General features: G+C 36.9%; 1 protein-coding gene across 1 annotated transcript in view; it reads left to right on the plus strand.

Annotated features, from left to right (window-relative positions):
• ATG10 (autophagy related 10) overlaps positions 1-25,613 on the plus strand; it is a 289,692-nt gene that overhangs the window by 176,452 nt on the left and 87,627 nt on the right. The window contains 1 exon segment of the mRNA XM_049766561.1: positions 16,963-17,101. Coding sequence (XP_049622518.1) covers positions 16,963-17,101 — 139 coding nt within the window.

A 25,613-nucleotide genomic window follows, 5' to 3' on the forward strand; every position in this document is an offset into this window, starting at 1 on the left:
GGTGAGTTCTCAATTAGAAACTGTTGCTGAGGCCATGGAATGGACACAATGCAATGTAGGGCAAGGAGATTTTAGTAAGTAACGAGATTTTAGATTTTAGTAAGATTTTAGTAAGTAACACAGTTTGTTAGGAAGCAGTTATAGTGACAAAAGTGATGACTTGTATATGATAAGATTGAGAGTAAACTTGGAACATCAGAATATATAGTATACTATGTGAAATATATTTCCTAAAAGTGTGTCAGGGTAGAAGGCATGATCATTGAACTGGAACTAAACCTTGGGAAATAGTGATCAGTATATTAAAACTGTCATTACCACATATAGTTTATGCTTGAAAGAGCTGAAACAAAAAAAGATTAAAATATCACATAGCAGATATATAGAGGAGGTAAAATTGCATAAACTCTTGGGTTTCTGTACATTTTTTCTGAGCAGTATTTATTATAATTTATAATATGTCTTATTTTATTGCCATTTTTTAATTTTTTATATTTTATTTAAACACCAGATTACATACATGATTCTGTGTGGGTTTCAGTCATGTAAGAACACCACCGATCACCAGTTCAACGTTCCCATCACCAATGTCCCAAATCTCCCTCCTCCCCAACTAACCCCCGCCTATACTCTAGACAGGCTTTCCATTTCCCTCATACATTCTCATTATTAGGACAGTTCAAAATGTAGTTATTTCTCTAACTAAACTCATCACTCTTTGTGGTGAGCTTCCTGAGGTGAGCTGAAACTTCCAGCTCTTTTCTCTTTTGTGTGTGAAAATTATTATTGCAAGAATGTCTTTCATTTTTCTTAAAACCCATAGATGAGTGAGACCATTCTGCTTTTTTCTCTCTCTGACTTATTTCACTCAGCATAATAGATTCCATGTACATCCATGTATAGGAAAATTTCATGACTTCATCTCTCCTGATAGCTGCATAATATTCCATTGTGTATATGTACCACAGTTTCTTTAGCCATTCGTATGTTGAAGGGCATCTTGGTTGTTTCCAGAGTCTTGCTATGGCAAATAGTGTTGCAATGAATATAGGTGTGAGGAAGGGATTTTTGTATTGTATTTTTATGTTCCTAGGGTATATTCCTAGGAGTGATATAGCTGGATCGTATGGGAGCTCGATTTCCAGTTTTTGGAGGAATCTCCATATCGCTTTCCATAAAGGTTGAACTAGACGGCATTCCCACCAGCAGTTGATAAGAGTTCCTTTCTCTCCACATCCCCGCCAACACTGTTTGTTCTCATTCTTTGTGATGTGTGCCAGTCTCCGTGATGTGAGGTGGTACCTCATCGTTGTTTTGATTTGGATCTCCCTGATGATTAGTGATGTGGAGCATTTTTTCATGTGTCTTTTGGCCATATATATTTCTTCTTTGTCAAAGTGTCTGTCCATTTCTTCTCCCCATTTTTTGATGGGATTAGATGTTTTTTTCTTATAAATTTCTGTCAGTGCCTTGTATATTTTGGAGATTAGCCCCTTATCTGATGGGTATTGGGTGAATAGTTTCTCCCACTCAGTGGGTGGCTCTTATATCCTGGGCGCTATTTCCTTTGAGGTGCAGAAGCTTCTCAGCTTAATATATTCCCATCTGTTAATCTCTGCTTTCACTTGACTAGAGAGTGCAGTTTCCTCCTTGAAGATGCCTGTAGTCTCAATGTCCTGGAGTGTTTTGCCTATGTGTTGTTCTATATATCTTATGGTTTCGGGTCTTATATCGAGGTCTTTAATACATTTGGATTTTACCTTTGTACATGATGTTAGCTGGGAGTCTAAGTTCAATTTTTTGCAAGTGGCTAGCTAGTTGTGCCAACACCACTTGTTGAGAGGCTTTCTTTGCTCCAAGTAGGATTTCTTGCTCCTTTATCAAAAATTAGGTGATTGTATGTCTGGGGAACATTTTCTGAGTATTCAAGCCTATTCCACTGATCAGAGGGCCTGTCGTTATTCCAATACCATGCTGTTTTGATAACTATTGCTTTGTAGTAAAGTTTAAAGTTGGGGAAAGTAATTCCTCCCATATTCTTTTTCCCAATGATTGCTTTAGCTATTCGAGGGTGTTTATTGTTCCAAATAATTTCAAAAGTGCCTGATTTACTTCTTTGAAGAATGTCATGGGCATCTTTAGAGGGATCACATTAAATCTGTATAATGCGTTGGGGAGTATTGCCATTTTGATTATGTTAATCCTGCCAATCCATGAGCAGGGTATGTGTTTCCATTTCTGCGTGTCCTCTCTTATTTCTTGGAGCAGAGTTTTATAGTTTTCTTTGTATATATCCTTCACATTTTTAGTCAAGTTGATTCCAAGATATTTGAGTTTGTGTGGCATTATTGTGAATCGGGTTGTTTTCTTAATGTCTATTTCTTCCTTATTACTATTGGTATATAGAAAGGCCATTGATTTTTGTGTGTTAATTTTGTGGCCTGCCACCTTGCTATATGAGTATTGTTTCTAGAAGCTTTTTGATAGAGTCTTTAGGGTTTTCTAAGTAGAGTATCATGTCATCTGCAAACAGTGAGAGCTTGACTTCTTCCTTTCCTCTCTGGATTCCCTTGATATCTTTTTCTTGCCTAATCACTATAGCGAGTACTTCCAGTGCTATGTTGAATAGGAGTGGTGAGAGAGGACAGCCTTGTCTTGTGCCAGAATTTAGAGGGAAGGCTTTTATTTTTTCTCCATTGAGGATAATATTTGCCACTGGCTTGTGGTAGATGGCCTTCACTATACTGAGAACGGTTCCTTCCATTCCCATCTTGCTGAGAGTTTTGATCAAGAATGGGTGTTGGATCTTATCAAATGCTTTCTCTGTGTCTATTGATATGATCATGTGGTTTTCATTTTTCCTGTTCTTGATGTTGTGTATTATGGTGTTAGATTTATGGATGTTAAACCATCCTTGCATTCCTGGGATGAAACCTACTTGATCGTAGTGGATAATCTTCTTAATTCAGGAATTGAATCCTATTTGCCAGGATTTTGTTGAGGATCTTTGCATCTGCATTCATCAGCGATATTGGTCTGTAATTTTCTTTTTTTGTAGCATCTCTGTCTGGTTTAGGTATCAAGGTGATGTTGGCTTCATAAAAGCTATTTGGAAGTGTTTCCGTTTGTTCAATTTCATGAAAGAGTCTTGCCAGGATTGGTAGTAGTTCCTCTTGGAAAGTTTGAAAGAATTCATTAGTGAATCCATCTGGGCCTGGGCTTTTGTTTTGAGGCAGACATTTGATTACCATTTTAATTTTATCAATAGTGATGGGGGTGTTTAGATATGCTACATCCTCTTCCTTCAACTGTGGAAGATTATAAGAGTCCAAGAATTTATCCATTTCTTCCAGGTTCTCATTTTTAGTGGCGTAGAGTTTCTCAAAGTAGTTTGTGATTACCCTTTGAATCTCTGCCATATCAGTAGTGATCTCTCATTTTTCATTCCTAATATGAGTTATCAAGTTTCTCTCTCTCTCTCTCTCTCTCTCTCTCTCTCTCTCTCTCTCTCTCTCTCTCTGTTAGTTTTACCAGTGGTCTATCAATCTTGTTGATTTTTTTCAAAGAATCAACTTCTGCTTTCGTTGATCTTTCAGATTGTTTTTTGGGTTTCCACTTCGTTGATTTCTGCTCTCAGCTTTATTTCCTTCTGTCTCCCTATTTTTGGGTCCTTTTATTGAGCACTTTCTAGTTCTATTAGCTGTGTCATTAAGCTACTCTTCCTTCCTGATGTGTGCTTGCAAAGCTATAAATTTTCCTCTCTGTACTGCTTTTGCTGTGTCCCATAAGTTCTGATAGTTTGTGTCTTTATTGTCATTTGTTTCCAGGAAAGTTTTGATTTCCTCCTTGATTTCATCTTGGACCCACTGGTTATTGAGTATGAGGCTGTTTAACTTCCAGGTGTTAAAGTTTTTCTTCTGTGTCCCTTTGGAATTCAAAAATAATTTCAGAGCCTTGTGGTCAGCGAAGGTAGTCTGCAAAATTTCTATCCTCTTGATATTATGGAGGTATGTTTTATGTGCCAGCATGTAGTCTATCCTGGAGAATGTCCCATGTACATTGGAGAAGAATGTGTATCTAGGTTTCTGGGGATGGAGTGTCCTATATATATCCACTAGGCCTCTTTCTTTCATTTCTCTCCTCAGGTCTAGTATGTTCTTGTTGGGTTTCAGTCTGGTTGACCTATCCAGTGTTGACAAAGCCATGTTGAGGTCCCCCACAATTATTATGTTGTTATTGATATTATTTTTCAGATTTGTCAATAATTGTATTAAATATTTTGCTGGCCCCTCATTCAGTGCATATATGTTTAGGAGAGTGATTTCTTCCTGCTCTACATATCCCTTGATTAATATAAAATGTCCATTTTTGTCCCTTACAACCTTCCTGAGTATAAAGTTTGCATTATCTGATATTAGTATGGCCACTCCAGCTTTTTTATGGGTGTTGTTTGCTTGGATAATTTTTCTCCAGCCTTTTATTTTGAGTCTATATTTGTTCTGACTATTCAGATACGTTTCTTCTAAGCAGCAGAAGATTGGATTGAGTTTTTTGATCCATTTAGCCACTCTGTGTCTCTTAACTGGTGCATTTAGTCCATTGACATTGAGAGAAAGAATTGTTCTGGGATTTAATGCCATCTTCATATCGAAATTTGGTGTGTCTTTTGGTTAGTCTTGTCTTAAATTAGGTCTTTCAGTTTTTCTCTTAAGACTGGTTTTGAGTCAGTAAAGTTTCTGAGCTGTTTTTTGTCTGTGAAACCATGTATTCTTCCGTCAAACCGGAAAGTGAGTTTTGCTGGGTACAGTATTCTGGGTGAAGCATTCATTTCATTCAATCTTGTCACAATATCCTACCACTGCTTTCTGGCCTTGAGTGTTTCTGGTGACAGTTCTGCTGTAAATCTCAAGGATGCTCCCTTGAATGTAATTTCCATTTTTGATCTTGCTGTTTTTAGAATTCTTTCTCTATCTGTGGGATTCGTCATTGTGACTAGGATGTGTCTTGGGGTATTTTTTCTGGGGTCTCTTTTGGTTGGTACACTTCGAGCATGCAGGATTTGATCACATATATTCTTTAGCTCTGGAAGTTTCTCTTTAATGATGTTCTTGACCATTTATTCTTCCTGGAAATTTTCTTCCTGTGCCTCTGGGACTCCAATGATTCTTAAGTTGTTTCTGTTGAGCTTATCATAGACTTCTATTTTCATCTCTTCCCATTCTTTGACTAATTTTTCTATTGTCTATTAATTTACTTTAAGTTTATTTTCCAGTCTCTCCCGCTGTATGGAATTGTTATTTATCTCATCTTCCACAGCACCAATTCTATTCTCAGCTTCTGTTACCCCGTCCCAGAGCTTATTCATTTTGTCATTCACTTCATTTACTGAGTTTTTCAGGCCTGTTAGTTGACATGTTATTTCAGTTTGGAGTTTTGTGATTTCTGTCTTCATATTTTCGTGATTCTTATTAGTGTTCTATTCAACTCGATCCATGGTTTCTTTGAGTTCTTTGAGCATCTTCCATATTGCTTTTCTAAAGTCCTTATCTGTGAGGTTGAGTAGTTGGTTGATCATTATCTGGTCATCAGAATTGTCATCTTCATTCTCTATGTCTGATGCTGGCCTGTGTTGTTTCCCCACTGTCACACTTGTATTGTGGGTTTTTCTATGTGTTGTGGTGGTATTCATTGGCTAAATGATGTATGCAGCCACACTTCTCTAGCTCTGCCCTTTCTGGGTGGGTCGACTTGCCTTCAAGGGAGGGGAGTCCTCCGTGGATGAAGCCTCACACAGGATCAAATCTTAGGCCCGAGCATGCAGCAGAGAAGATAGTCCGGAGAGAAATGCTGGGCTTCAGTGATCCAATACAGTTCTTAGTGTGATGTTTTCTTCTTGTTGCGATGGTGTTCTTTCCTTAGAAAGAGCGCATGGCCGAGTAGCCAAGCGGAGTGGCCATGCTCTTCTGGAGCCTTTTTTTGGCTCACTCCCAAGAGGTTCATGCAAGAGGACAGGAGACAGACACACACAGCCAGCACTCACAATTTTTCACAGTCGAGCCCCATTGGGCAGGCGTAGTTTCATAGATTTTCCCAGCCTGACATCACAAACAGGGGACCTGGCTTCTTCAAACCAGCTTATAGCCGGTTTTCACGTTATGAATCAGTTCCTTGCTGTTCCCGCCCTGGAATAAGCCTCTGGGAGAGCTAGTTTTCTGGAGCCTCTTTTCGGCCCACTCCCAAGAGGTTCACATGAGAGGACAGGAGACAGACACACACAGGCAGCACTCACAATTTTTCACAGTCGGGCCCCACTGGGCTGGCGTAGTTTCCATACTATGTCTTATTTATATGTTATTTATATGTATCACCATTTCTCTCTCTTTTGGATGCAGTATCCATTGTTAATTCTCCCTTTTATTCCCAGATGCTAGGACCACCTCTAAAACAAGAGTTGGAAAACTATGGTCTGCTATGCTGTCTTTGTATTTTTATATTTTTGAAAAAGAATCAAAAGAACAGTAGTTTATGATAAAATGTAATCATATTTAATTAAAACTCATTGTTAATATATAAGATATATTGGAACAAAGCCACACATACATTTACATCTTCTCAGGGTTGTTTTTGTCCTACAATGGCAAAGTTGAGTGGCTGTGAGAGAAACCTCTGGTAAACAGAACCTAAAATAGTTTTTGTCTGATTCTTTAAAAATATTTGCCAACCCTAGACCAATGTTTCTCAACCTTGTTTCTGACCGCAGGCCTCTTTTGACCTTGTTTCCTTCCTGTGGTCCCCTGTCCTATCAGTTGGTCCTCTGTTTTCAAGTTGTGCACCCCTTTTAATTACATGATGTTCACCTGTGACTTCTTTGAAATAATCTGACCTTCAGTTGAGAAATGCTAGTCTAGAACACAGATACCCTGTAATGTTTAATGAATGAATAGATGAGGTAATCACAATGCCTACTCTGTGTCACATGAGTTTCTTATATTTTCTTGTTAATGTATTTAAAAGGGAATAGTAAAAGGAAAGTAACTGGAAAAAGGAGATTAAGCCATTCATTCATCCATCCAATGAGTTGGATTAGAAAACAGGTCTAAACCTAAAGTTTCTGCCTGTTTTCTGCTTTTTCTTAAACTCTGCTTCTCTGATATCTAATTGTTTGCATCTGATTTTTTATCCTGCTCTTGTTGCTGTTAGAATTGTGGTGTTCTTTTCATTTTTCTAACTTACTTTTATTTTTTATTGCATCATTATGAATTACGAAGTTATTTATGATTGAGATCGAGTATTCCAACACCAATCCCTTCTACCAGTGTCCACTTCCCTCCATCAATGTCCTGTTTCCTTTTTACCCTCACACTGCATTCACAGAAAGCACTTTCCCTCTCCCCTTTAGGGACTATTAATGATAGAGTATTTGGCATCTCACTTTATCTTCTTTGAGCACACTTCTTCCTCTATAGTGACCATTTCCTTCCACCACTGTCATAGAGTGTTCCCTTCTCTGTTCCTTTCTTTTATTTTCTCACTTACTGAAGGGCTCATATTCTTCATTTCTGTTGCCTTCTTACCTTGGTTATATGGGAAATTATAGTATTTAAAGGCAGTAATTAGGCCTGAGCATTAGTAAAGCTAGTAGGGTATTTACCTTGCAAGTGACTGAACCGGGTTCAATCCCCAACACCATATATGGTTCACCAAATTTACCATTAGTGATCCCTGAGTACAAAGCCAAGAGTAGATCCTGACATCACTGGGTGTGGTCTAACCCTTTTTCTTTAAAAAAAAAAAAAACTTAAACAAATAATAAAAAAATAAATGCAATAACCATGTCTTTCTCTGGCATAAACACTGTACCTGGCATAGGGTAGGTATTTAGGGAACTCTTGTTTTTTTAAAAGCCAATAAGCAAACAAATAAAGCCCTATTCATATCCCTATATTATAGAGAGTTTGGGAAGGGAGGACTGCTGGTTTACTGGAAAGTTCTTGTCAAAAAGCACTCTGCAGTTTTCTGGACAGGAGGCTCCTTGTTCCCACAAAAGCTTGTAGTTGTAGGATTCACAGCCAGTTCAGTTCCTGCACTGCATGCCTTTTGGTCTATTTCTCAAGACCTTATCATTTTCAGTCTTTGGCAGTAGAATTTACTCATTTCTGGATTTGAGTAGAGACGTTTATTCATCTGCTGAAGGAATTTGCAGTTTATTCATCAAGACATTTAAAAATCTCACTTGTTTAAATTAGGGTAGTGCTATCTCTTACTTTAGAAAATGATTTCAGCCAAACTTCAGCCTATTGGATTCAATTATCATCATTCTTTTAAGGCTCCAAATTTATCACCCCCTCAGGAAATTTAATGTAACATCCAAGAAAGAGAAAGAAAAAAAATAGAAAGGGGGAGAAAGAAAATTCACCAATGGAGACATGGATACTTTATTAAGGTTCTGCTTAATACTTATAAATATATAATGAAATGAAATGAAAGAATGCTTTAAGATGGATTATAGGAATAGGAAAGCCAAGCTCTAAAGGTTGTAGCTTGTTTTTGTAAACAAATTTGCTGGAGTGAATATAGCCAGCTCTGTGTATTTCCATGAAAGCAGTGGTCCTTTTCTGCTCTTACAACAGAGACCTAATGACAAAATACAATAAGTAGTTACTTGTTGGCCCTTTAAGAAAAAAAGAGTTTGTGAACGTCTGGTCTATAAGTAGAGATATATGAAAAATTAGAAGAATGAGGATTATAATATGAAAAGAGAACTCTAAAGACAATAAGTTTCTTCATATTTTGTAGAGTGTATTATATAAAAGAAGATTACTCTTGGATCTTCATTTTCACAAGGATAAATTGATTGGAAACTGATTTGCCATGTGGCTGAGGAAGAATTTTCTGGCTCTGAAGTAAACTATAGAGCAATTTAGAAAATAAGTCTTACAGACAGAAGTTGCATACATTGCTCGGAAACTTTTGTTTTGGGCACCCTTATTTCACAGTTGTTAATTGGAGTCATCAGCCACCAACGATAGTAATAAATAAAAGAGACATATACTAAACCAATAGCAATTTTTTAATAATTTACCAAAAGTTAATTATTTGGTAGCTCAGTGGTAAAGATGCCTTGCAGAATTCAGGTTTACCTTATAAACCTGTGGTCAGTAAGGCCTAGAGCTAAATTGCCTGCTTTGCCCCTCATGCCTGAATGCTATTCTAGTATTCTGCAGCCAAGTGTATGTGAGCACTGCAGATCAAGTGTGTGATCACTGATTAGCACCAACACCAACTTTGCATCTTCTTTGGTCATTATAACAACAACAAAAAAAAGAAAAAGGAAAGCAAATAAAAAAATGAAGTAATCAATTAGCAGTAAAGGATGGAAATGAAAGATATTTTTGTTGAGTAAATCAAAGAAAGTCAGTGAAAGACCTTTTTGTACCTTGGATAGGGTGGGTCTTGGTGTCTTACTGCTTATTGCTACTCCTGAAGACATAGTAGAGCAGTTACTGGAAGTCAACTGGTTTATGATATAATTTTCAGTCTTGATGACTAGACTTCCTGATGCTGTAATCCCACAAGCCTAAAAAAAAAAAAAAAAAAAAAGAAAAAAAAGAATCTCTCCACTTGTATAGGAGAAAAGGTTCCCAAAATGGTCTATTGGCTACCAGGATTAGCATCACCTGAGATGCGATTCTGGAAATAAAATAGATTCTTTTTTTAGGGGGAGAAAGGGTTGTGCCAGACTTGGTGACACTTAGTTGCTACTACTGGTTTTGTGCTTAGGAGTCACTTCTGGTACTTACTTAGGGGATCATACAGTGCTGGGAACCAAACTTGAACCTCCTACATGCAAAGTATGCATTCAGTCCTAAGTTATCTCTCTGGACACATGAGTAGATTGATATTTAAGTTCATACTTCTTTGTCCTCAAAATGGTATAATTTTTGCAGAGAAAAGAAGCGTTGGGCTTACTTGGAGCCTGAAGGGTTTGTGCCCTGAGTTCATTTCTTACCTGCTGGGTGACTTTGGCCAGACATGCAAACAACACGATGAGTTGCAGAAAATCAAAACCCATGCAATGCACACTGGTCGCTTCTATGAAACATGTAAAGATTAACTAAATATAGATACACTTGATTTCTAAAGCTCAAAATTCTAGGTGAAAAGCTTTCTTTTCTCCCTTCCTTATGGAAATCACAATTGAGTTCCTTAAGGAATTTCTGACCCCTTATCTTGCTAAATATCTTACTTTTTAGATGCTTAAGAATCTTTAAAAACTATATAAGAAGGACCAAAGTTTTCTTTTTAAAAGCCCTTGTGAGCCCTTCTGATTTTTTTTCTAGGAAAACAATGTCTTTTATATGTGGTTCTGATGTAAGAACTAATTGTCATTGGCATCCGTGAGGTGCTATTAAGCATTATTACTGTTCCCTCCTGGCATGGAATCCAAGAGACAGTGTCTTTGGCAGTCCTTGTACTCAGCCAGTTTGCTCTCTGTCCAGCTCAGGGCTCAAGCTGACTTGCTGTCTCCTGTACAGTCTAAAGGAAACGGGGCCGAAGAAGCACTGTGGTGCCAACTGTAAACATCCAGAAAACTGCCAGATGTGCTTTGGCAGCGTTCTGTGTCCCCTCCCTCCTGTCTTGCCCTTGAGCATGCCAGGCTGCAGAGGAGGATTGAATCCTGCACAGGAGACAGATTTTCGCTCTCAGTGGGAGCCCCCATTGGCCATGCTGATGCTAATTCACTCCCTTCTGATGAAGCAGGAAGAGCGAAGAATGCGCTATCCACCCCCTTTAAAAAAAAAAATTAGTGGTGGCAATAATCAAGGAAGAGAAAGAGAGTTTCACTGTGATGTCTCCTTGGTGGAGATCAGTTTCATTTCTGTGACAAGGTGCTGTTGGACACATTTCTGTTTGGGGCTGTCCATGCCCTTATATATCAGATTCCACATTTGTAGTTGCTATCGAAAAGGATAGTCACTCACTCAAAATCCACAGCGCTGTGAAAAGAATCATTCTGGGAGACCTCCCCACTGTACAGTTTGTTTACTTAGACTTAGAGCCCTACATAGATGATTTTGATAGTTCACTAACAACGTTTTAATAATTAAAATTCTCTTTCTTGAGGAATTGATTTTATTCTCAATGGTTTGTTGAAAGGCTTCATCTGTATTTATCACTTCTGAAAATATTAAATAGTTGTTGGTGGGCCCGGAGAGATAGCACAGCGGCGTTTGCCTTGCAAGCAGCTGATCCAGGACCAAAGGTGGTTGGTTCGAATCCAGTTGTCCCATATGGTCCCCCGTGCCTGCCAGGAGCTATTTCTGAGCAGACAGCCAGGAGTAACCCCAGAGCACCGCAGGGTGTGGCCCAAAAACCAAAAAAAAAAAAAAATAGTTGTTGGTTCAGGGTAAACGGATTTTGTTGAAGAAACCCATCAGTTCATTTGAATTACTTACATGGCCACTCCTGAGTTCAGCTAAAGCCTTTCACTAACCAGCCCAGCCCCTTCTGTCACTCAGGCAGAATTCTTGGCTCTGATTCTGGCCTGTTAACATTATGTTGGAATTAAAAACCGAATCTAGTAGAAGAGGAACAAATACAGACTCTTTTCCTTAAGGGACGTTATGAATGAAGCTTTTTACTTATATTTATTCAGTAATAGTAACAGAGATTTTTAGTGATAGCAGAAAAGTTTTTCTCCCCCTTCAATTACTTTCCCCTCTAGGCTAAATAGAGATATGGATCTCATTTTCAAAGCCCAATGCACTATTTGGGTTTGCTTTCAATAAAATATCTGTGAAGTGTCTTCAGCATGATCTCTTTTTAATGGGATTTAGTTGTAAAGCTTAATTCATATCAGATTTTCTAAATGAGAGATCACTGTCAAGTTATTGTTAATTGAATTCAATAAAATCAAGGTTTCTATAATTAATGTGAGCCACTTAATCTTTTAGCTTCTAGAATGAATATAATTTTCTAAACACGGGCATCTTCTCATTTATTGAAACAGCAACATTGAGGAAAACATGTACATGTGACTTCTTTTTCTAATAACTTTTCATATTTTGAATATTATCAAATTCTTTAAAAATAATATTATTTTAATATTAAATATTGAATATTATTAAATATATTATATAAAAATAATATTAGTTAAAAATGCTAACAAATTTACCCAGAATGTTAACTATTAATCTTCTGATGCCTGGAACATCAGTTCAAATTTTTAATAGTAATACTTAAGAAGTGGCATATTGGTGAAAACAGCATTGATTTCAGTGTCAGAAAGACATGGTATTATGCCTCTGACTAACAAAGGTGGTGGAATATTCATTCAGGTTCAGCTACCAACCTTTCTGGGTTTTGGTGCTTTCTGTAAGGTTAGTGTTGGGCTTGATGAAATTATTTAGAGTTCTGTGATACTTTGAGTTCTAACATGGTTTCAGTAAACTTTGTGTGTGTGTGTGTGTGTGTGTGTGTGTGTGTGTGTGTGGTTTTTGGGTCACACCCGACAGTGCTCAGGGGTTATTCCTGGCTCCAGGCTCAGAAATTGCTCCTGGCAGGCACAGGGGACCATATCATGGAACCGATGACCTCTGCATGAAAGGCAAACACTTTACCTGCATGCTATCTCTCCAGCCCCGGTTTCAGTAAACTTTAATTTAAAAAAATGTTGGGATTTAAAAATTCTCAAAAGTAAACAGAACTGTAGAGTCATGAGCACCTGTGAACTCATCAAGTGATGAGTACCCCAGTACTCATTACTCCTTGAACAAATGTGCTCCTTCCACATCTCTAGCCTCTGAGCCCTCCAGCATTATTGTAAAGGAAATCCCATTCATTGGCTTCATATCTTTGTCCTCAGCATTGCCAGCACACAAGGATTGAGGAAGTGGAACTTTTAATTTCTTTTTATCAAGCTTCAAATTACTTATTTCTTTCTTTTCTCTCTCTTCCTTCCTTTCTCTTTTTCTCTTTATCCCCCTCTCTCACCTGCTAGACACTCCAGTGATTCGATTATTGACTTTTTGCTTCATTGAGTGCACTATTTGCTTCATTGAGTGCATTGCTTCATTGAGGGCACTATGCTAAGTAACCTTCACCTGGCAATGCTGAGGAAGGAGGAGCAAGTTGTTCATCTACTCAAACTCTTTAGCCCTCTTTTTCATTTTTCATGAGCTATTTTAGGTAACTGTAGGTTCACATGGAATAATTCACGTACATTAGAAAAATCGCATGTACTCATTACTTAATTCCTCAGTGGAAACAGTTTGCAAGACTATAGCACAACCAGGATGCTGGCATTGATACAATGCACTGATCTTATTCAGATTTCTCACTTTACTTGCACTCACTAGTGTATGTATATTCTGTTCTATTCAGCTTCCTTGTTTTAGAACAATTTCTTCACCAAAAAGATTTTTTTGGGCAGTGTACACACCTATTGGTGCTCAAGGCTAACCTCTAGTTGTCCACTCAACCTGATGTAATTTAGGGGACTATATGGGATGCTAAAAATTGAACCCAAGTAAGCCACATACAAGGCAATCAACCTACATGCTGTATTACTGCTCTGGCCTCTTCACAAAGATTTCTTATGTTGCCTCTTCAACTCTTTCTGCACACCCCAATTCTAATTTACTCCTTAGTCTTCATTTCTACAATTTTGTCATTTAGGAAATGTTATATAAATGGAATTCTATCACCTCTGCCAATTTGGGTCTCACTTATTACTTGCCTAATTCCTGAAAGAGTTATGGAGGTTATGTGCATCAGTCCTTCACTGTTTTTATTGTGAGTAGCATGGAACTGACGAACCACTTTGCTAACCAGTGACCTGTTGAAGAACATCTGAAATGGTAGTATCTTTTGACTATTCTCAATAAATCTATAAACTTCCATGTACACATTTTTAATAATTTCTCTGGGATAAATTCCCAAGTGTAATTACTAGGCTCTGTGGTAATTATATGCTTAGTTTTTATAAGAAACTGCCATATGATTTTCCAAAGAGATTATATCACTTTATATTCCAAGCAATAATATATGAATGGTCTTGTTTCTGTGTATCTTCATCAACATTTGATGATGTCTCTTTTTTTGTTTCAATAATTCTTATGTATAGTGATATCATGTTGTAATTTTCATTTTTATTTACCTGCTGGCTAATGATGCTAAACTTTTTATTTTCAATTTTTCGTTTTGCCATTTGTATGGCATCTTTGGTAAACTTTTGACATTTTATTTTTCTATTTTTTCTGAGTACAAGGTTGGGGTTTTCAATAAATTACCCATGAAATTTGTTGCAGTTTATTCTTCAATTAAAAAAATAGATCTGGTATTAAAATAGAGAAGATTGCTTAGTAGGGATTTCAGCTCTCTGCTAGAGTCTCTAGGAATACAAAGATGAATGTTACCAGAAGCTTAATTCTGAATTTATAAAATTGTCTGTTTCTTTTAATTGGAAAGATAAAAGAAAAATATGTAGAAGGCTTTTATTTTCTAATTGCATGGTTTTAAGGAATGTAGTATCCATGAAGTGATGGAAAGATAGTCACGAGTAATGGAAAGGTCCTATCAGACATGGTCAAGGATTCAAATTCACCTAATGAGTTAGTTGTAATATACATAAAGTTTATATAGTTTAAAAATAAAAGCACAAACTAAATGTCAGAAAAATTAGCAAGAGATAAGAATAAGCAAACTGCAGAAATACACAAATTACCTATAAGCATGTGAATAGATATTTCACTTTCACTATTAACTAAAAAACTAGGAATTAGAACCACAAATTTGACAAGTGAAAATTTATCTGATAGGCAAAAATTAAAAACAACTAATGTCAGTATTTATGAGATATTGAAAAAGGATCTCCCCAGATATTTCTGCTGGAAGTATAAATCAATACAGCCTTTTCTAAGGACAGATTGAAATTATCTAATGAAACTTAACATACACATCCTTTATTAAGGAATATACCACTATTAGGATTTGACATAATAGACAAGTGTGTAAGCATGTATGAGCTAAGATATTCCTTGAAGCATTACTTGTAGAAGCAAAATGTTATAATCAACTAACAACATGGAATTGAAAATCAGTAGAGTGCAGTGAAGCCATAAAAGGAGCAGAATCTTCAGGACTTACAAGACATAACACTAGGACATACATGAGTAAAGAAATCCAATCTAGGAAAATTTGAAGATAGCATGATTTAATCATCAGTGAAGTGTGGACCTAATTTGTAAAAAGTTACAAAGGGGTCATTTGTAAAAATTATAAATCTGAGGTATGGAGTTGTGAGGGAAATAAGACATAATTTTGTATTTGCTCAGTGTTTGCAATGTACTAGTGATATTTATCACTTAATTTTTAATTTAAAATAAATATTACTATTTATTACTAATTGATTATTATTGTTATTTGGTTTCAATTTGGGGGCTATACTTGGAAGTGCTTAGGGACTATTCCTGGCTCTGTGCTCTGGAGTGGCTTTTGGCAGTGTTCCTTGAATATACCATGCAGGCAGAGTTCATGCAAAGCATGTTCTAAGCTCATTGAACTGTCTCCTCAATCTATGCAGAATTTATTTTAGCACCAAAATATAATGCTTTTATAATGTTAGGAAAAGAAGTTAAAAAGATAAACAATATAGGTAATCACAAAATATGTACTTAAAAAATCGCATGAAAGAAGATACAGTAGCTTTGCTAGAAGAAAATCTAAGTAGGCCAACAAAAATTGTTTTCTGTATCTAAAATATTTATGTCACTGATTTCTCCCTGGATATTTAATTCATTATGTTTAATTGATAGTGTTTACCAGAGTTTAGTGAAAAACTATTTTGTAAATATCTTCAGCTGTGATTTATTGAGTGTAATATCTCCCCCAATGAATTGTCTGTGAGTGGGGAATTAGTAAAGGAGATACAGATCTGAAGAGTAGTCTGTCTGTGGCTTTACTTATCTCCACAGGAAACCTTACTTCATATTGATAAAATTTTAAATCTTTCCTGTAGCTCTTTTCGATTGTTCATTGTTGTCGTTACAGTTTTAATGAGGTGGAAAAAAAAACTGAGCCAATCCACTTCTCTTTTTCTAGTAAATTAATTTCAAAGCAGATTCTTCAACCCAAATAAAAAGGTGAAGGTTGATGGAGCCAGATTCTGACTCAACATGTCCAATTAATTGCTTTCAAACGGTCAGAAACTCCACACACATTTTTAAAAAAGATCAACTCGGAAAGAGTGATTAGGTGAAGCAATGAGCTAGCCATCACACTCTTTGCTTATAAAACCCTCTTTAAGTCAACAATAATATTTGCCAACACTACTCTATGACAAATCAAGATTTATGGAAATATGGCAAATATTACACAATAGTAAGGAAAACAGATTCATCTCAGGCTTTGAAATGTACCTAACAAACTAAACATCTTGCAAAATAACTTTCTTATTCAAAATGGAACTGGGAATTGTTCACTGCACAATGAATCATCTTTTGGCAAGTACAATAGAATCTTTGGGGACATTTCACAGTCTCTTGTTCAATTGTTAGAATGTTTTTAGCTTTCATAGGTAGGAAAGAAGGTAGCTTGTATAAGCCATGATCTTGTTGCTAAAATTGTACAGTAAAGATTTTTCAGGATTGCTGTTTCAGTAGATCTTTCTGCCTCCCCCCACCCCTTCTTTCTCTTCCTGTTTCTTTACCAAGAGCTGCTTTGTCTCTCAAAAACAATCTGGAATTACTTAATGCTAATGTTTTCTGGTTTTTCTATTTACACAGGACTCATATGTTAAACTTTAATGTAGGCAACTCCCTTTTCCTTACCTCATAGCCTATATTTATTTAACTGTTATTTTGCAGAAAGAAAACTGCCTCTTTCCCTCTACTCCCCTGTAGAGAACTCTTTTTTTAAATTGTCACACGTAAATATTTTTGTTGTTCCCCCCTTTTTCCCCAGGAGACTCTAGAACTACCCTGGGATGATTTTGAAGTGACCGAGACCTCAACAGCCATGGAAGTGATTAAATACGAGTATCATGTCCTATATTCCTGTAGCTACCAAGTGCCCGTGCTTTACTTTAGGGCAAGTTTTTTAGGTAAGTCCACGTGAAAAGCTCTCTCTAAATATGTAACATTTAGATAGAGAATGCAGAAATCTTATTTGGAAAAATTATCCTTGAGGAAGCAACAGAGTTAAAAAATACGAAAGCCCTGGGTGAGGTAAGGTTTTACCAGTAAATTTTCGCATGCTTTATAGAAGGAGTATCAAGACTTCTGAGTGAATGATATCATCCCAGCTTTAAGTCTGATCTTCAGATTCTTGGCCTCCTGCCCAACATTGACTGACCCTTTTTCTTTCATTTAAACATGTAGGAACAACTTAAAGTTACAATGTTTATCTACTCCTAACTTTATAGTGAAGATTTCTTGCAATTTCTAGAGACCCTATTAACCCAGAAGCCCCCATGCCTCCTTCCCCAAATGCTAATGATTTCAAGAGCTGTTTATCAATTCATGCAAGCTCGACTTAAAAATAGCACTAACATTTCCTTCAGCTATCTATACATCTCCAGTGCCTTAGCTTCCTGTGCTGCTGTTACTCAACTCATTTCCCCCTGCCAAGAAGGTGGAACACGCTGTCTCAGAGGAGGCCTTTGCTAATAAAGCTTATTTAATCAGCAGCCACATGGAGTCCTTCCACTGCCGTGCAGCCCTGATGACCCCCCCCCCTTTCAGGTCCTCGCACTAAACCAGCCCCCCGCCCTGTGGCCCAGGGCTCAACGACAGTGGGTGGCATCTCCACAGACCACCCCGACTCCATTTCTTCTATGATGCCCGGCCTTATCAGCCATGTTTTGCATTTTGAACAGCCTTCTAACTTTTTCTAGATAGCTAAGACATCTGAATTTAGCCAGTGATATTTTATTTTTAATTAAAAAGTAGCTTAAGTTGCTCTGAATGTGTATTTGGTAGATTTAATCACTTGCTGCCTTATATTGTTTAATAGTCTCTAATTTTGCAGTGTTGGTGGTTTAACAAGCACTTAGGATTTAAAACACAAGAACAAATTCTCATAGACTCCCTGGTGAGAAGATTTTAATCTGAGGTGCAGTTCCTAAGAACTGACAATTTGGGGTAAATCTTCAACATGGGACGTGGGGAATTGAGGACACAGATAGTTCACTAATTCACAAACTCTTGCTTCAGATTTATTCTGATGATTATTATTGGCCATTAGAACAATGTATTGTAGTTCCCTTTAGTTTGGGGCCTAGAGGTTAAAGGAAATTTTGTTTCTGTCAAAAGCCGTGTTAGACTAAAAAGTATATATTTATTTACCAGAGGGGAGGAAAATGTCTTCCTTGGTTTGGGTCATCAGTGATCCTACCTTGCATGCACCTTCTCCACTCAAAGATATGTGGAGGCTGCAGGTAGAGGAAATAGGACACCACTTCTCCAATACTGTACTTTCATATAATTAGTATTCACCATAAGCAGTTAATCACCAGAGAAGAGCTCCCAGAGACAAAACAAGTTGTTTAGCTTGTCAGCATTAGGGAATCAGAGGTGTTGAAACATGACTGCTTCTCCTTGGAAGTGGGTCTTGCCGAGGCCAGTAGATGAGCTCATATGTGTGCTTTGCTCTTATGTGCCAACAGCTCCCCTTACAGTACGGCACAGCAATTGTTCCTGAAACTTCAATTACGTTTTAGTGAAATGTGTTCACTTCCGAGGACCTTTTCTTCATGATGCTTTTCTTTTCCTATGAACAAACAAATAAGCAAAAAGCCCCAAACCAAACTAGCATTTATGGGTTCTATTTATACATTTTTGAGACATCTCTCATTTATAATTATTTGGGGAACATCCAGTTTTTTTTTGTTGGAAGTAATACATTTTTTCCTTCTCATTCCCATTCTGTGTTGGACAAAATGAGTATTAGGAATTTTTCATTTCAGAATTCATTTAGTGATTATATAGGCATATGGAACTATCCATTTAATTTTTATAAAACATTGAATACTTTTCTGTAATAAAACATAAAAAACGTTCTTTTTCATATAGAAAACTTCTCTTCTCTGCATAACATAACATAGTAGATATTCTAAAACTATATTGCCTTTACTGTAGACGTAGCATTTTTCATCTCCCCCCGCCTGTCCAATCTAGTCCCTCTTTCTGTGATACCTGATGATTTTTGCCCTTCATTTTTAAACAAACCTTCATAACTGTGCTGAATAGATTCCTAACTCTTCTTCTTATTCCAGGTCCAGATTTTTCTTTGTCTCTTCCTAAGAGAATTTCGACCTAGAAAAAGGTTGACTATAAAAATTCTTGCCTGAGGTCTCTCTCTCTCTCTCTCTCTCTCTCTCTCTCTCTCTCTCTCATCCCCACTCACAATATTTTTACAATATTTTTGTATTTCTTCAAAAATAGTTCACTTAGTCTTGTTTTTGACAGGTATTTTATTTTTATTGAATTTTTAGTAAATTTTTGTTTTTCTGATTTGCTCTGTTTTTTCCCTATACATCTTTTTCTTTATAATGAAAGCAAATCCTAAGCACTTCCCATTTAAGTTGGCATTACCTATTTTAACTGATTTATGTCCTAAGACAAATCTTTCTTATATTTCTAGAAATGTACATTTATTGCCCTACCATTTCCTTTCATTCTTTTACATTGTCCTACATGTCAGCTACTGTTTTAGACTCAGCTAACATGACACTTGTACTTGTCACTTCCATATCGGATATCACATCAGATTAAAGCACATTACCGCATAGCCTATCCCAAGTTCCACATATCAAATCACAAATTGCACTTAACAAAATTATATGTTCACTTGCCCTCTATAAATGGTAAACTGGAAGTTAGTTATTCAAAGGTAAAAAGAGGGAGAATGGCAGTTCATAGTACCCCCAAACTTTATGGCTGTATGTTTAAACCTACCACAAATATGACATACATATAAGATTTGCATTCTTTGTTTTGACACAGCTTCAATTTTGGCTTAATATCAAAACTACTTGATGAATTAATCAGTTCCAAAGAGATCCCTGAGAAATAAACATTGGGATGTGCCCTATTGAAATTTCTCTGTTGGGTGATCAGGAAGGAAGTTATCTCCTGGGACTCAGGACTCTGGTTCTCTACAGACCTTTCAAAGTGTGAAACTTCTCAGAGACTGCAAAAGTATTTGAGTAGGCAGTGGTAAGTCCTGAGGACTTAAGGTAGGCATCCAAATAGCTCTGCAGCAGCTCTGATTCTGAAGACACGTGGTTTTCTTTTATCCTGTAGGTAGACCACCATGCTGAGATGGCATTTTACTTCTGGTGTCTCTCATTTCTACTGCTTGGTTCTACAAGAGCTCAATTCCCTAGAGGGGAATTTACTAAATAAAGAGACTATAAAGAAGTTACCTAGTGTTCTTTTTAAACAATTACCCCCTACACACATGGACATGGTTGATACTTTTTGCTACTCAACAGTAAGAGATATATAATTGCACTTTTTCAAGTAAATAGTTAACTACATTTGTTTAGTGATTTATAATTTATGAAGTTCATTCTCAGAAAACAGCAACAAATTCAAGTGCCCACTGTTTATCACCCCATACTCATTAATTCTGAAGCAGAATGTGTAACAGTAGTTTGTACCATGTAATACTCGTAAACCTGTGAAAATAGTAAAAATAATCCCTGAGTGCAGAGCCAGGAGCAATTCCTAAGAACTAGGTATATTTCTTCACTTGGAAAAAAAAATCACCTTGTTATAGAAATACTTGTATCATACCAAAAGCTTCTGCCTATCATTCTATCACCTTTTATACCTTATCTTTCTTTGGGGGCACTTGGCCAAAAGTTGATAGCAAATGTTCAAAATGTAGTGAAAAATATAGCATATAGGCAATGAATTTTCTAGATTTCGATATTTACATATTTTCCCTCTTTTACAACTAGAGATCTACACATTTGTTTCAGCATGAATTCTGATTTATTTCTTTTCTGTCTCTTTTAATTTTTGTTCTCCATTACTACTGAAAATGGACTGGTTCTTTTCATTTTCAAAATATTTATTTCTCTGATATATGTATAAGTTCTTCTTGAAACCATTTTGACATATTTCTTTAATTGGTCAAAAGAACTTCTTTTAAATGAGGAAGGAAACATTTCTTCCATGCTGCGACAGAATCACTGCTCTTTTTGGAAAGCCATTCTATTCTTAGCCATAGGAGTAAGAATATTATAGGTTTAAAATATTAGCCAAATAATTCATGTGGAAGATTTATTAACTTACATCTGGAAGACACTCATGGAAAAATAGGGCAAAATAAGTAGCAAAAAACTTCATGAAGACATTTTTCAGGTTTTTTGTTTGATATGTTTTTCTTCCTTTTTCCCTTTCTTCTCTTAAATTAGTATTTGTAGCCTCCTCTCATTTTTTGCTTGTTTGATTTTTGCCCCATTTTATTTTTCCTTTCCTTCAAACAGAACCACATAACTTGAACCATCTTGTTTTGCCTCACAAATTGAGGGGGAAATAATGGAGGGTACCAAGACCAAACAGTCATATGAACATTAAGTAGAAATAAAAAATAATCAGACTTAAACACCAAATTTAAAGCCAATGACAACAGAATCAATATCCAATCTACAACAAGCTAGACACAGAGGGGACCACTTATAATTGCAGCCCAGGGGATAAAGGTGGGGGATATGGGATTCATGCTGGGAACAAGGGTGGAGGGAGGACAACATTGGTGGTGGGAATGCCTCTGATTCAATGTTACTATGTGCCTAAAATATACCGTGAAAGATTTGTAATCTACTTTGGCCAAAATAAAAAATATTATAAAATAAAGGGAAAAAAACTTCATAAAGAAAGCATGAATCCAACCAAGATTAAGTCTTACATACAAGAAAGCTGGGAATCAGAGCAGTATTTCAATCAACGAGGAAGAGCGGACTTCTTCATGACCTGGAGCAGGAGGATGTATTTGAAGTACAGAGAGGGGTATGACTGAAAAATAGGGAAAATGGAACTGGGAAAAGTTAGAAATTAAAGGCAAAATATTCACAGCATTAACCATATTGCTGGAAGTAGATTTGTTTGGGGGAGAAGGATGGGAAAACAGGGACTGAATGGGAACTAGAAAGAGCATGGTATATTTGGAGGCAAAAAAAAGGGGGGGGGGAGACCAGTTTATAGAAAGGGTTTCCTTAAGATAAATTATGGAAGAGATTATTAAAAAGCTATATTGATGCCAAATTGTGGAAGAGACAGTGGATAGGAAGGGACAGAAAAATATAAAGAAAAAATGGGATAGATCAATCAGTGGTAGAGCACATGCCTTGCACATGTAAGTTTCTGGGTTTAATTTCCATCACCACACACATGGGGGGGGGGTGGACAATGATGGTGAGGAAGTGGAGAAGAGGAGAATGGATAAAAGAAAATGGAAAGAAATTATGAAAATTAAATTTTAATCAAATGAATTAGTCTTGTTAGCATTATCATACATTTTTAATTTCTTTTTGGGGGGCACCACACTCAGTGATTCTCAGGGTTCACTCCTGGCTATGCACTCAAAAATTGTTTCTGGCTTGGGAACCTATGGGATGCTGGGGATAGAACCGAGGTCAGTTCTGGGTCAGCTACGTGCAAATCAAACACCCTACTTCTGTGCTATCGCTCCGGCCCCATCAATACATTTTTATAATAGTATTCTGGAGGTAATGAGCTAGAAATAATAATTATTTTCTACATAAATTAATTTATTTGAAGACCATGTATTACATAGTTGGTCATAAATTTATTTATTTATTTTTGTTTTTTGGGTCACACCCAGCGGTGCTCAGGGGTTACTCCTGGCTGTCTGCTCAGAAATAGCTCCTGACAGGCACGGGGGACCATATGGGACACCGGGATTTGAACCAACCACCTTTGGTCCTGGATCAGCTGCTTGCAAGGCAAACACTGCTGTGCTATCTCTCCAGGCCCAAAACTTTTGTTTCTAGTTAAGTAGGAGCTAAATTATTTAAGAAAGAAAAGAAAGAATAAAAAGAAGAAAGTACAGCAACAAGAAATTTTGTAAAATCTATGTATGTCGCGGGGCCGGAGGTTGCACTAGCAGTAAGGCGACTGCCTTGCAAGCTCTAACCTAGGACTGACTGCGGTTCGATCCCCTGGCCCCCCATATGGTCCCCCAAGCCAGGAGCGATTTCTAAGCACATAGCCAGGAGTAATCCCTGAGCGTCAATAGGTGTGGCCCAACCGCCCCACAAAATGCATGTCACAGTAACATCATTAAGGTCATTCTCATACTAAACTATTGCTGCTGTTGATCTTTCTATTATTGTGGCTGCAAATACACATTGCCAACTAAATCAGTGTGTTCCTACTGGAAAGTCAGTATTAAAAGATTTAGAGGGCCCGGAGAGATAGCACAGCGGCGTTTGCCTTGCAAGCAGCCGATCTAGGACCAAAGGTGGTTGGTTCGAATCCCGGTGTCCCATATGGTCCCCCGTGCCTGCCAGGAGCTATTTCTGAGCAGACAGCCAGGAGTCACCTCTGAGCACCGCCGGGTGTGGCCCAAAAAACAAAAACAAAAAAAAAAAAACAAACAAACAAAAAAAGATTTAGAATTATGCAGCAGCATGTGTGGTGGCCTTGTGGTTCAGTAATTCCAAGCACTATTGCCTATACTGGATATTGTGACTCTTTGGAATGTATTTTTAGCTGCGAGGCCTTCCAGAAGTGTGAGAAGGTAGAGACGGTGGATGGAGGGTGCCTACACTCACTCCCAAAAAAGTCCTGCTGATACCAGCCTAAATACTGGTGTACATGGAGTTTTGGTCAGATTGGCATTTTTGCAGAGAGAGCCAAAGAGGTGTGGTGAACAGGGTCATTGGTGATTGTGGGTGATGTGTCCAGCTGGAGTGGCTTTAGTAGTAGGCCAGGGACTTGGCCCACTATCTCCTCCAGAGACTGCCAAATTTGAGCTGCAAAACTAGCTATCCATAATTTTTCACAGCTTGGTATACATTTCTTGGAGAACGGATTAAGTCTATAGCACTGGTTGGATACAGACATAGTGACTATTTGGTGACATAATAAATTTTTTTCTGGGAAAAATTACAATTGACAGTACAGTGAGAATTGAGCCAGCTTGTTAGGAAGAAAAAGAATAAGATCACTTAGATTACTAAATTCTGAAATATTTTTATTTATCACACAAAATAGAAACAAAATAACTTGAGAGATAATTTAGTCTATTTGACTTAGAGGACCTTTTAATTTATTTTTTTATATAATTTTTATTTTGACCATATTGGCTGACATATATTTCACAGTAGTACTTTAGGTACATATTAACATTGAATCAGTGGAATTCCCATCACTGACTATAGAGGATCTTTAAGAAAGCTCACAAATAATACTTATGTTTATGTAAATAGTTGTATAATCTAGCCAGAATTTTAATAATAAAATATAACATGAATTTTTGTGGTTTAAAAAGATAGAAGGAATTAAAATGAAATTTGAAGAACAGGGGAAGAGTGGTTGCTCAAGCAGTAAGGCGTCCTTGCCCACGCTTGCCTAGGACAGATCACAGTTTGATCCCCCTGCATCCCATATGATCTCCCAAGCCATGAGTGATTTCTGAGCATATAGCCAGCAGTAACCCCTGAGCATCACCAGGTGTGGCCCAAAAACAAAAAACAAAACAAAAAGAAATCTGAAGAACAGTGAAAGTTATTATGGAAAAAATGGAAAAATTATATAATTGATATAAATATATTCAAACTGAAAGTCCAAATAATAGTGGAAATTTAAGGTGAATATTTGTTCAATCATGTAAATGTTGAAATTATATGGAGTATTGGGTAGGTTCCTGACTTAAAACATATGATGGGAATAAATTCTCATTAGAAAATGAAGTGGACAAGTTGACTTCAAGATATTTGAGTTTGTGTGACACTAATATGAATGGGGTTGTATTCTTAATGTCCATTTCTTCCCTATCATTATTGGTGTATAAAAAGGCTATTGACTTTTGTGTGTTAATTTTGTAGCCTGCCACATTACTATATGAATCTACTGTTTCTAGAAGCTTTTTGGTAGAGTCTTTAGGACCTGTACAAAGAAAACTATAAAACCCTGCTCCAAAAAATAAGAGAGGACACACGGAAATGGAAATACATACCCTGCTCATGAATTGACAGGATTAACATTATTAAAATGGCAATACTCCCCAAAGAACTGTACATATTTAATGTGATCCCTCTAAAGATACCCATTACATTCTTCAAATAGTAGATCAAACACTTCTGAAATTTATTTGGAACAATAAACACCCTTGAATAGCTAAAGAAATCCTTGGAAAAAGGAATATGGAAGGCATTATTTTCCAAATAATAATTATTTTCCAAATAAACTGTACTACAAAGCAATACTTATCAAAACAGCACGGTATTGGAATAAAAACAGACCCTGAGATCAGTGGAATAGCCTTAAGTACTCAGAAAATGTTCCCCAGACATTCATTCACCTAATTGTTGAAAAAGTAGCAAGAAATCCTAAATGGAGCAAGGAAAGCCTCTTCAA

The sequence above is a fragment of the Suncus etruscus genome, chromosome 2, assembly GCF_024139225.1.
Source record: "Suncus etruscus isolate mSunEtr1 chromosome 2, mSunEtr1.pri.cur, whole genome shotgun sequence".
NCBI lineage: Eukaryota > Metazoa > Chordata > Mammalia > Eulipotyphla > Soricidae > Suncus > Suncus etruscus.